The sequence below is a fragment of the Peromyscus leucopus genome, chromosome 18, assembly GCF_004664715.2.
Source record: "Peromyscus leucopus breed LL Stock chromosome 18, UCI_PerLeu_2.1, whole genome shotgun sequence".
In the NCBI taxonomy this organism is placed as follows: Eukaryota; Metazoa; Chordata; class Mammalia; order Rodentia; family Cricetidae; genus Peromyscus; species Peromyscus leucopus.
Window position 1 is genome coordinate 23310501 of NC_051078.1, and position 14079 is coordinate 23324579.

At 34.4% G+C, this 14079-nt stretch overlaps 1 protein-coding gene across 3 annotated transcripts in view; it reads right to left on the reverse strand.

Moving 5' to 3' along the window:
* Positions 1–14079, reverse strand: part of Ppfia2 (PTPRF interacting protein alpha 2) — a 457936-nt gene that overhangs the window by 54347 nt on the left and 389510 nt on the right. For all 3 annotated transcript variants that reach the window (XM_028873023.2, XM_028873022.2, XM_028873021.2), the window contains exons 20-22: positions 11908–12038; positions 9930–10084; positions 5439–5532 (exon numbers count right to left, since the gene is read on the reverse strand). In XM_028873023.2, coding sequence (XP_028728856.1) covers positions 5439–5532; positions 9930–10084; positions 11908–12038 — 380 coding nt within the window. The remainder of the gene's footprint in view (positions 1–5438; positions 5533–9929; positions 10085–11907; positions 12039–14079) is intronic.

Consider the following 14079-nt stretch of genomic DNA (forward strand, 5'->3'; position numbering starts at 1 on the left):
TCCAAAGATTTCCTTTTCATCCAGACCCAGCTTCTAATCATGAATTCTGATATTCTGGAAATGTACTTTAAAGACAGAGAGTATGCAAATAAGTTGGATAAAAAAGAATCCAAATGTTCTTCTGAGTATAGTTCATCTCGGGATTGACTCCTGAATCTTAGAGCATGGACAACATGAAGAACATGTAGTTCAATCTCTCAGTGAAAAGTTAATTCTCCTATTAAAATCCTACCAAGTACACATGACTGATTGGTCTGGGTTGAATATAATCAAGGATCCATATTCCCTTTCAAGTGGTCAGTACTTTCTTCTATGGTCTGTGATGACCAGTGAAAGTCTTAGAGTTGGCTCAACTTCATCAGCTCAATAATCTCGGCCTTTGACTCCAGTTCTTAGCAAAAGAGCAGAATAGGACATACTTGATTATTATTGCCCTTGGCAGCAGCTGGTTCTCATTCTACACATTCAACATATCCCCAATCCTTTCTACTGGAATTTGAAAACATGCCTTGATGTCTTCCAACTATTTTTGTTGATATTCCTCTGAATACAAACAATATTCATTTCAAATATGTTTCCCAGAACTTTGCACAAGGTCCAGTTAGAGTCTGGTTAGTGCATAGAATTTTGACCCTTTACCACCGGTGCTGAATGTAAAATTATCTATTAGTTATTGTTCATTTGCTTATTTTATACAAATATTTCTCCCATTCCTGAGGAGCTGCAAATATATATGCACTTACACATACATATAACAGTCCTGCAGTTGATAGCAGGGTTGTATAAAGATCTCTATTGAAATGTATAAATGTTGGGAAAAAAAACTATAAAGAAGCTCATTGAAGTGCCTTGTCTAAAATCTTAGGTGTATCTTCTCTTACATAGTTTGACAAAAATCTGTTCTTATTCTAGCCACTCACAAAAGTGCCTTGCATTGACTTTCTATTTCATTCAGTAATCAAATCATTTGTTCAGCTTCTTTTGTGACAAAGGTCATTGGGTTTAATCTTGAAGAATAAATTTAAAACAAGAGCAACCGGTGGCTTTCAGGCTGGGCTACTTTTGTTACTCTCTTCAAAAATCTGTGACTTAGATAAATGGTCATGGAACTAGAGGAGCTTAAGTGCGGTCATTTGTCCCAATGTCTGCCTCTTTACAGATTTTTTTCTCATAAAATGGAAATGTCAATAGTCTATAGGACAGTTATTGGGATATAACAACACTAAATGAATAAATGAAGTGTTACTATTTGCCAAACTTATCCTGGACTTATTTTATTTAGGACTTATTTAGTTAAATCAATAGTGAGATTTTTAGTCAAATTAATGACAGAATTTATTTAGGAAATAATGTTATTCTAGCATTTGTAAAAACTTGGAGTTTAATTTCTAATTATTCCTTACTATTTTATCTCTTTTAGGTCAAAATATTTCTTGGAAGCAAAAAATGTTTGTAGATAATATAAGACTTCAATGGTGCTTACCCTGTAACGTATTGCTACTCTACTGTTGACTCAAAATAGCTTTTTCTTTTCTAATTCTTTTTCATTCTTCAAATAGATCAGATAAGATGCATCTAACCATACATAAAAGAAAGTACCAACAGTTTTCTTAGTTTTAGTCTTCATGAATGAACAGTGCATTATTTTCACTGTTTGTCTCTGGATCATATTATTTAGGTGCAAGAAAGGCTTTTGATTGTCTTTGGCTGGATCACAACAGATCTCTGAAATGATACCTTGGTCCCAGCACAGGCATAAAGCCACACTCTGTGCTCTGAGTAGGAAACTGGAACATATTTTCCAAGAGAATTATTGGGTTTGGTTTCCTCAAATTGTACTATAATAGGTGATTTGAGTGAGTTGTCCACCACCAGATCCATAGTGATTCCATGAAACCTTGACAGCAACATATTGACTGAAGTATAAACCCTTGCTCTGTATAGTGTAACTGGGTTTCAAGACCCAAATAGAGCAAGGAAGAATGAAGGTGCTTATGAAAGCATACTGCAGAAATGTGATCTCTTTGTGTCATCTGGAAGCACCTTGACTCTGATGTCTCAGGAGTCTGTGAGAGGCTCAGTTCTAGCCAGTTGTTCCCCCTTTTATGCTTTATGTAACTAAAATTAATTTTTATAGTCTACCTAGAAAATAGTCTTGTGTGAGCAAAGCTCAGATGTTTACCTTCCAGGTACACAGCACCACTTAGAAAAAAAAAACATGTTCACATCTTTGAACACAAGTTCTTGACTACAACTAATTTATAACTTAAAATTGGCACATAGTCACTGGATAAATATTTATTGAATGAAAAATGTTGCGGAGTTTTGTGGTACCTTAGAGTATGAATAATTTAAGTGACATTTACTTTGCTTAGAGATATGCTCACTCTGAACCTTTCAAATGCCAAGGATTAAAAGTGCAGCATCTCAAAACATAATAAAAATTATGTGTGTAAGAAGAGCCTGAGGACTGTGATGAGAATAAATTAGCCAAATCTATAGAGCTTCACTTCAAGCTCTTTGAAGTTCTAATATAAAGATTCATTGGTGGTGATTAAGTTTGATTGCTATGCTCCAAGGATAAGGCTACTTCTCTGGAGAGGATGCTATTGATAGCTTTAACTGGAGCATTGATTTCATTTTAATGATGTTGAAATATTGATCCAAATACAAAATTAATGTTCACTTAGTAGTGTTATCCATTCAGGAGGATGTAGAAAACTAAACTCTGAAATAATAACATATTGTTATTGTTATAACTGAGGAACAAAATGATAAATTACTCAATGTGTCAAACCTCATATATTATTTTTCAATTATACATCAAGGTCTAGGCAATTTTTAGCACACACATATATTTAGTAGTAATTATATATATACATATATATATGTATATATATACATATATATATATTATGCAATGTTTAGAAGCCTTGGGAAAATATAACTATAAAGATTAAGCTATACTTTTAATGATTAGTGTTTCTGGAGATAAATATCCACAGAGTGACATTACTGTTAGTTTAAAAATGGGTCCTGCTTACTCACTGTTTTCTTTGATGTTAGGTCAAAATATTTCTTGGAAATTGTTTATTCAAGCAGACATCTTTATCTTTAGTCCTGTCAATAATAAGTTTCTTGAGATGGAAGAAGACACTGCAAATGCAAACCCTTTGGGTCAATAAATTTTAACTGGTCTAGTCTGAAAACTCTACTGGTTGAAAATATAAAGGACTGTATTAAGGACTGTATCCCTGGAAACTGTCAACCAAAATGAACTTTTCCTTTTTTAAATGACAGTTAGGTATTTTGCTACAACAAGAAAAACAATTAAGATAGGACCTTATAGTAGCCAAATCAAGACTTTACCTAAAATTTGGATGAGTTGAACCTTACTTAGAAATTGAAGGGGTTTTTTTTGTGACCTACTCAGCACTTGGCTGATCCATATTATTCTATGATGTTGTGCTTAATATCTGTGTGGTTAGCATTAACTTTCAAGTTCTCCAAAGCAAATAGCTTAAGGTATTAAATAACTGGCTGGATGTCTGAGAAAAGGAAATGAGTACTTAATGATCAGGATGACAGACACAAGAGTAAAGGTTTTATTTCTATCTGCTCTCAGTGTCAGTTTTAGAAGAGATCTTCATTTCCATTTTACAAAAAAAATGTAACTATAATTCAGTGAAATAAGACAGAGGATGATGGGTAAGATTTAGGCATCATGACAAACACCAAGTGAACTCACATGACAAATGTCACAACATTGCATGAAGACTAAATTCTGAGAATAAATAGCTCAACCCTTAAAGACCAAGAGAGCAAAGGCAGGAAGATAAGGAAAAACTGCAAGTTTGAACGAGGACTACCAAGAGTGTAACTGTGAAATATGTGAATCAGTGAGTTGCAGCTTGAGAACAAGCCACTAATATGTAATGAGAATAATTAATTGGAAACTGTGTAATGTGAAGGTAATTGATACACAATGAAACATCACATTTATGATAATGCTGGAACACAAAAATAACTGCTTCAAGAAAGTACTGAGTAGATAAATGTAAGCACTTTGTCACATCAGATCTCACTGCGTGGCTACATTAATGCTACTGGATTCTTGCTGTGGAGTAGTCAATACAAAGGGGAATATTTTTGCATACTTTTAATTAATTCTGTCCATTGTGCAGACTTGTTTTAAAATTTCACCTTCCTTTTCAATTTGTAGTAAACTAACCAAAATATAAACAAAGCAAAGAACCATACTTTATAGAATGTTCACCACAGATAGCCATGAAACTTAAGATTGCATTCCTTAAGAAGATTATACAAATGAAGATATTGAAAGCAGCTTATGGCAAATACTAATATTTTTATGTTATCAGTAACTAAATAAGAAACATTCTGTGACTGACCATTTAATCCTATTCAAGATATAAAGACTCTCAAAGACTGTTTTTCTAGAATGCATTTCTATTGGATCTGGATATTTTCAGTAAATTGGCAACTAATAAATCATTATATTAATGAACTCTTCTGCAATGTGCATGTTTGCATTTCCTGTTATTGGTGAATGTCTGGAACGCAAGAAGAAAGACAAAGCGTGAAGTACCTTGAACTATGGTTTTGTAACAGTAGAAATATATGGATCACAAATTGATAGCTAGAGAAATGATGGTTCTTTAGTAGGAGAAAGCAGAAATATAAAAACCATTAAAACAATGTAATAAAAGTTTAGAGAGCAGAGACAGAGCAACTCACAACGGGACTTGGTAATAAAGTGAAATTATTATGATTTTAAAGCCTATGCTTTCAGGATGATGATTTTTGTCACTGAAATGTTACTATGCTGCTAAAAATATGTTATTCATGGAATCCCTCTCTAACAGCTGTTGAAACTCATCTTCCAATTTTACAAGTCATTTCAATGTTCCATATTGCATGTGAATGGAAAGATACACTATCAGTTTCCTGGCAGATGCAAAACAATCTGTTCCTGCCTATATTAAGCTTATATTCAGTCGGAGAAATATTTTATTTCCTTTTAAACCCTCCATTATGAAGACTAGACACATAACTGTCATGAGAGGAAACAAAATTTCAGTCTCATTTGGTCATACCAAATCAGAACTTCATGTAACTTCAATACTGCTGTCTATATTGCTGTCTGTATAAATCAGTATATTATATATAACTAAGTTTTGCAATCAATGATCTGGTCACTAGTTTAAATTATGTAGTTTATTGTGTGGGAGAGTATTATACTCATCTCAAACTTCAATTCATTGTCACCATGAAACATGAACACTGAGTTGCTGGAGATACCAGGAGAACTGTTAAGTGGGTTTATTTCCCATTTCTTTCTTTTTAAATTTCTTGCAAAAGGAAAAGATAAAGCATAATGAAGTATTAGAAAATTGAGGAAAAACACTTTTCAAACCTACTTTTTCTTCAATCTTCTGTCCTTTTCTGCTTGAGTTCCAAGCTTGCCTAAGCCTAGGGATTCCTGGGCCGCAGCTTCGGTCTCCATGAAGCCTCCTGTGAAGAAGTGATTGAGGTCAAGATCTAGGTATTTGCTCATTCTGAAATTAAAGTCTCAAAGGCTTTTTGGAGCAATGAGTCAGAAACACTTTTTCCTTTTAGGATTGCCCTTGTATTACTGCTTCAACAAACATCAAATGGCACAGTTTCACATACAAATGCACTGAGAAAATCAATACAAAAGGAAGTATCTACTGTGTTCCTTTATTTTCACAAGCATAAATGTGTAAGGTAATATATGTGTATATACCCCAACAGACAATTGTGCAGTATACAATGCTCAAAGCCGATCTGTTGGGCTTTTCTAGTACAAAGTAGAAGTGAATACTTGAATAGCATACTTGTCATATTTCATTTAACAGTGAGAAATAGTCTGCTGAACAGAAGCCTAGCTTTTTGCTTTCAATACCAAGTTTAAAGAATGCAGAGGCCCTTTGTTGGCTTTTAAAAGTTCTGCATGTGGAGCCCCTGAAACTCATTGTGTTCAGCCTGCTGTGAGTCCTGTACCCTTAATCAGACAGCCCCTGTGTTCTGGGATGGCTTTTGCTTTGATTTTTTTTTATGAGCTTGAAAAAAGTTTAAGTCTTTCTAAAAGACCTTAGTATGATTATTTTCACCTAATTTATTATTTATTTTTGAATTAGTAAAGTCAAAAATAATAGTATGTATACACAGTCTTAGTGTGAATAAGAGGAATTTCATGTGTGTCAGTTATGGATAGGTACATCTTACAAAATAACTATTTCACTTCAAAACCCTAAAGGCATAACATATAAATTATTAATTATAGTGAAAAATGAGGGCTCAATACAGTACCCTTATTTCTCTTTGATATTTAGTGTATGTGAAAAACATGAAGCCACATTCAAAGAAAATTATTTACAATTTCCAAGTGGAGGAAGGTATATATATACTTTTAAATAGAATGGATGTAAGTCAAATTTAAGCTTAAGACTAGAAATCTTTAAATATTACTGATATAATACTAACCATAACTTCATTTTTAACAGATGCCATCCTTCAAATTTAATCAATATATCAGAAAACCACCATTGATGACAACTGTCATGAATGTCTCTTGCATATCTTCTTGCTTACAGTTTAAGACTGGACTGAGATATGGTTTTTCTCATTCACAGAATAAACTGGTAAATTCGTTACTCCTGCATTTCATAATTTATTTTAGCAAATAATTTATAAAGGTAGAGATTATTAATACAGAATCTTGATATCAATTAACTTAACTCTTAGGCTGATAATCTTATTATTGGACCAGAGAAATGTCAGACAGGCCCCTTTAATCAAAACACATCTACTGTCCGTATTCAATTTAGCGTCATGGAGATAGGAGGCCAAATTTATTTTATTCATTAAATTCATGTTCAATTAATGCCATGGAAAGAGTTTTACGATATGGCTCTTATTTGGAAAGCCATCCTGTGGCTAACTGAAATTCTCCCGTGGAACATTTTCAAATCTGAAAATTTCCATTATGCATGGTGTCAGAATATTTTGACTTTATTTCCCATGTGTCATCCATAAATTATCATTTATAATCAGAGAGTAACAATAAAAGTGTTCTCTTAAAATGGAAATGAAGTGAACGATTGACTTAAAGCTCATAAAATTCTTCATTGGTCCATATGGTTTCATTGCAGATTGATAAACCTATTCAGTAAATGGTGAAATACTTTCCATTTTCAGATTGTTGGATGAGTCACACATTTTTTTTCAGAGTAATGAAAGGATAATTGACTTGTGATTTAAAGTTTTTAGGAGCTCAACTTTTTTTTTAGTGATCTTTTTTTAAGCAATGGAAGTTTTGGAAGAAAAAAAAAAACTCTATAGTGAGACCACACAAATGGTTTTGCTGCTTCCTGCCTTTGGAGGAGTTGATATAATGGCAACTATAATTAAGTATAGTTTCATATATTCTGATCTAAAAATTCATAGCCTCTGAAAGTGTAAAACAATGCTTAGGTTTGTAGAAGGCTGAATTTTCTAGGTTTTAAATTGTATCCTAGATATCCCGAAAAAAGACCATTTTATGGAAAAATCCCTAGTGATTCAATATTTTCTCATCAAATTCAACTGAAAATAAGTATGAAAATATTTATGTGCAAAGGACAATTAAAATATTTTAAAGGGAAAAAGCAAATTATACAACCTAAAATAAGCACATATGCTAAAATGTTAGTAGATAAATGATCTCTATATTTGTAAATATTTTAGTGACATAATTGTGAGGTATACTACAATATATTAAAAATGAAAAATAATTTGATAAAGCCCATGATAGGAAAGCAAATTAAATAAAAGAAAGATTGTTGACTGGTATGTAGACTTATATTTAAAAATAGCTTTGCAAAAACATTAAAATAAAAGTAGCTTTTCATTTCCTATGTCATATTATTGCCTAAGAATTCCTTCTTCCGGGAAACAGAAATCCAAGGATTCTATTTCAACTGCACCATTCCATTATGCTAGTCACACGGTCATGTGCATCTCAGCTTTCTGTAGTTTATGCTGCTTTGTATGGCTGTACACCCTGGATGGCAGGGAAAGGACTTCAAATAATTTTACTGCCACAAACCTGTAAACATGAACATCAGAGGCAGAAGTTCTTTGGTGCTACAGCTGGAAATAAAACCCAGGTGATGGGGCACTACCTGTAAATAACTGTTTCTCTGATTGAGTGACGCCAGAACATATTTTGAAATCTATATCACTCTAGTTAACATTTACCATTTGAAGAAATTTAATCTTTTCTTTACTATACAGAGGAATATACAGGAAGATCTCTTTCTCCTCTCTCCTCTTCTCTCCTCTCCTCTCCTCTTCTCTTCTCTTCTCTCTCTGCCCCTCTCTCTCCTATCTCCTTTCTCTCTCTCCCTTTCTCCTTCTTCTTCTCCTCCTCCTCTTCCTCCTCCTTCTCTTCCTCCTCCTCTCTGTCTCTGTCTCTGTGTCTCTCTCTCCCTCTCTCTCCTCCTCCTTCTTTTTCTTCTCCTCCTCCTTCTCTGTCCCTCTGTCTGTCTCTCTCTGTCTCTCTGTCTTTCTCTCTCTCCCTCTCCCTGTGTATTGGTCAGGATGTAGGATGTAAAAAGCTCTCTGCTACTGCTTTTATGTCATGCTTGTCTGCTTCCCACCATGATGTTCATGGCCTCACCTTCTAAAGCTGTAAGCAAGCCATCAATTAAATAAATGCTCTTTTTCATAAGAGTTGCCTTGGTCATGGTGTCTCTTCACACGAATAAAACCAAGACAATATTCTAACATTCCAAAGTGCCACTGGTATATATTTTATTTTAGAAATTTCAACTGTTAAATCTTGGATAATTTCTGTATGTATGAGTGTGCATATATATCTTTTTTCATAATCAAATACTTACTTAGGGTCATTTCATTCATATTTTCACATTATAAGTCACTGATAATAATTTATCCTAGCCAAATTTTTAATGCTTTATTTCTTCCTCCTAATCTCATCTGAATTCTTCAGAGTTGTTAGCGAGAACTGTGATAGCTTTTACATATCCTTTATATTTTATCTTCTTGTTGTTTTGTCTGATATTATAATTCCTTTTGGTGTTTGTAGGCTTCATCTCTTTTCTGCAGAAAATATTTTAACTTCACGTAATTAAGATTTTATATTCATAGATACTCTAAGTGACAGCATATTCTTCTGTTTCTTTTTGCCTGGTACATTTGGATCTGTGCGTTGTCTATTCACCCTCTTGTAGATGAGTGCACATGAGTATATAGGTATGAATATGTGTGTGCGTGTGTGTACACATGCATGTGCTTGTGGCTGTCTTCCTTAATCATTCTCCACCTTGTCTAGTTATTGTTAATCACTCAATAATATTTACGGTTTTTGGTTAGGCTGGCTGTGAAGTGAGCTCCAGTGATTCACCTATCTCTGACCCTGCCAGTGCTGGAGTTACAAACATTTTGCCACCATGCTGACTTTTACATGTGCTCTGGGGATCTGACTTCAGGTCCTCATACCTGCATGCTTGACATTCTATTAACCAAACCATCACTCTAGCTCCTTTTACGGTGGTCTCTGTTCAGGAAATTATTAAGACTTTATTCATCAATAAAATATAGGTGGCAATAATAATGATTGATTCACAGCATCAGTGCAACTTCATGAAATCAGTATTTAAATAGCCCAGCTATTGCTATTAAAAAGGAAACAAAAGATTTGAGTGCCTTAAATAGGTTTCTCTCTAACTTTTATTTAGCATGCGACAGCTAAACTGGTTTATAGAGTTGATTGAATTGAAAGCTTACTCGGTATGGGAAAGGACTTAGTGATGAGAAACGAATCACCGGGGCACTCAGAAGCGACAAATCCCAGGGGTAGTAGCAGGTGAAAGCCCCATACTTACGAAGCTGCCCAAGACGAGCCTTTTCTTTTTTTCCAAACAAGCGCCCGATTGAAGACTTGATTCCTTTCTTCTTGGGGGCTTTGTGAAGAGAGTCCTGGCTGCTATTGGCACTGCCAAGGCCAAGGCTTTCTGGCTCAAGGGAGGCTGATAAACTGCTGCAAAACACAATAGAGCAGAAATGGCTCATTTTGATGCACAATCCACAAAGTACACAAGGCTTCTTTCCTTTATAAGTAACAAAAAGGAGGAAGAAGTAGATTTTGAATGATTTTCCCCCTTTCCCCTGATCTTTCTCTAAGTTATTGAAATGTTTCTCCCATGTTTCCATGGCTTTCCAAAATTTCCGTAGAAAAACCCATCATTTCATCCCAAACAACTCTCTTTCCTTTTATTCCTGTACACTGTCAAATTAATCACCCACCTTAGCCCTATTTAATAACTGTATGTTTAATATATTTTTTATTGTGCATTTGGTCCATTATTTTTTTTCAGAGTCTTTTTTCTTCTAACTTTAAAGGGAATGAACCACAGCAATCTGTTAATTGTGAAACTGAAGCTGCTAACATAACTTTTATCTTCATGGGGGTTCCTTTATCCATCTTTCTTTCTCTATCACAAATTTGAGACAAATTCATTATAAATGACATCTTACTGAAATCTAGATGTGATACATTGCAAATGCTCATCAGTGTCTTCCTGATATATGGGCTATCAATAAAATACTATTTTAGATGCACAATAAACTGAAATGACTTCCAAATAGTTGATCAATTCTGAGTTCTGATCAATATGTCTGATACTCCCTTAATAAGAGGAGTTCACCAGAAATTGGTATAAAATTGTAGAGTTTGCTGCACTATACAGTTTTTAAACTTTACGTACTCATCCAATATAATCTGATTTCTACATTCTAACCTCCATAAATATAATCCTCTGCTCTTGAGGAATAAAGAAGTACACATTTCAAAAGTAGTAATTGAAACCAATCAAATCGATAAAATGCCTGTCTGCACAGACGTCCCACTTTTCAAAACCACATGGCATGAGGCTACTAATTAGATATGTTGATCTTTGAGTCATTCTGCACATGTTGAGAACTGATACTATTATTGATAACCAGTAAGAAGTCTGGTGTGCAAGATGTAAATGGAATGTTGACCTATATTCATGCTGTTGATTATAGAGAGCAATTTGAAAGTTTTTGCCATTTGGATAGGACATTATGAAGAGTCTTATGGAGTATCAGCTTCCTCAACTTTTTTAAAAATATTTTTTCAGTGTTCATTTTAGTGCTATGGCCTTCTTATCTGAGGTCTTAGAATCCTCTCAGTAGCACAGATATGCAATGAAAGAGGCCCAGGACTAGATTTTTCAGACCTTAATTTCTATTACAATACACTCAACATGTATACTCTTGTCCTAGAAATCCTATAATTGTTTACAATAGTCATAAATTTAATAGGAAATGTCTTCTCAATACAGAAGAGTAATTTGCACATTGGTCAAAAAAACAAAGGTTATAAAAGTGTCATCTTGTTAATTTTAAAAGTAAAATTTTGATACATTATTGAAAAATTTCAAATGTCATAAGAGATATGGAAAAAGGAAAGCAGTGAAAGAGTGTGCTGGAGAATTATGTTTCAAGTCAAATTATGTACATATTAATTTTATTTTTAATTACATGTGTATGTATGAACATCTCTGTGTGAGTCCTGTGCACATGAGCGCAGGTGCCTGCAGAAGCCAGTAGAGGGCATTGGATCCCTTAGAGGCAGAGTTATAGGCGTTGAGGAGCTGCCTGAAGTAGGTGCTGAGAAGCAATCTCTGATCCTTTACCCAAGCAGTTAGCACTCAATGGTTGAGACTTCTCTTGAGTCTTATTTTCTATAAGTAACCTAACGGTTTATTTGACAGCAGTGATGGAAGAGGAAGAATTTGGGGAAGAAAATGTTTAATGCACACCCTGCTTGAGTCTTACCTCCGGGCGTCATTGTGGTAGGAAGAAGGGAGCGTGTGAGTCATTCTGATGGCTCTGGGTGTTGGCGGAGGAGAAGTTTCACATTTGATTGTTGCCTTATCCTCCCGTCCATCCTCTTCCACCACAGCAATCTGGAAACAGGAGCAGTGCGATCAATTAGCTCATTATAGTTGCAGCTGAAACTGTGTCAAAGGAAGCATCACTAAGGTAAGGATACTAGAAAAATTGTAACACAACATATATGTCTTCCACAGGCAAGCTGTTATTATTAAGGATGTGATTTTCCTATCTATTTAAGAGCAAAGATAATATATCTTTACAAAAATGAGCTAATGACATAAAATATGGTTTAAGAGTAAAAATGCCATATATCAATAAAAAGCTATTCTCACCTTAGATGGATACACACATTTTTATTTTCAGGACTGCAAACTGAACCCAGCACCTCTCACATTAGGCAAGCCTGCCTCTGAGCCACCTTGGCAGTCCCTGTAAATATGTTCTTTATGGGAGACCCCAAACAAATTTCATTGAGGAAAAGATGGTATGCCTAGTAAGGCGTGACAAAGACACCCTTAAGCAGGTGTGTCAAAAAAGGGGAGGACAACTTGATAAGATATGATTTATCAAAGTACTTTAAATTAGTCAATATAATGAAATTTATACCAAGCATGTTTCAAATGTGCAGTGGGATTATAAGAAAAATATTTTTTGCCAGTGAGAAAAATGAAAGGTAAGAACATAATTCCTAAAAATTGTTCAATGCTACTCTGAGTAATGAGAAATTTTAAAAATATGTAAAAACCAAAAATCCAGAAAAGATGAGAGGCATGTTAGTAAAGAACAACATTGTTCAGAATCCTGGAAAACTACTCCAAAAAAATCAGAGAAAGAAACAACAATGATGATTTTAAAGAACTTGGCAAAAATCAGTGTTATCATTACATAACACAACATATATAGATCAAAGTTATGGAAAAATTGCTATGAATATATGATTCTGGAAATTCACATGAGAGGTTCTTATGTAGCAACAGCATACACTTAAAGCTGTATTATACAGAACTACCTTACTTGTTTCTGCATCGGGTACACTGTGTATAGAGGTTGTTATATTTGATGAAGACTTGAAATTTAATGCTGTTTATTTTTAATCAATCTTTTCTCTCCTTGGCTTATATTATTACTCTTACAGTTCAGGGAGAGCCCCAAATATAATTCCTTCCCTCAATTCAGCCTCAGAGTCCTACCTGAAGAGTCTTTTTAATAACTGTTTTCAGCCTGGCTCCAGTGTGATGAGAAATTCAAAGATTTCTAAACCTGCGTCTACTCTAAACTCTTTGAGAATAGTTCACACTCTGTACTAACTTATTAATATTTTTACAGTTTTTTTTACATGATCTGACCATAAGTCTTTTCTACAAATGTCCTTGGTAAGAGGAGTCATTTCTGCGTCACAATATTCTTCCTGAAACATTGTCATATAAAGTACACCACCATGTGCCATCCAACTACAACCTTTCCAGTTTCAGCTCTCTAAAACACAAGACACAAACAGATCCTGGGCCTTGTGTTAGAAGGACTTTGCAATCAGTTAATAAAATAAATATAATAATGCTTCTCTTAAAGAATTCTCCTGATATGCAAATGAAGCCGAGTATATAACTATTTGCTCTGCCACACAGCAGGTTCTTCACCAGCGATTCTATCTCATGGCTTCTGTTGCAGACACCACTTTTCCATGTGAAATCTTTCTGCCTGTCTTTTTTTTTAAATAAGATGAAATTATTAAAACGTCATTTACTTAGATTTCTTTCTAAATTAATAATTGTAAACCGGGCAGTGGTGGCACACACCTTTAATCCCAGCACTCGGGAGGCAGAACCAGACAGATCTCTGTGAATTTGAGGCCAGCCTGGTCTACAGAGCGAGATCCAGGACAGGCACCAAAACTACACGGACAAACCCTGTCTTGTAAAATCAAAAAAGAAAACAGGATAGTTTGATGCTGATGATTGACATTTTTGGTGGATCTCTGGCCCTGTCTCGAAAAACCAAAATAATAATATTGATAATAACAATAATGATAATAATAATAATTGTATTAGATACTTTATAGCAGGTGGAGAGTGTTAAAAGTTGATGAACTATATAAGGTAAATTTGATCACTT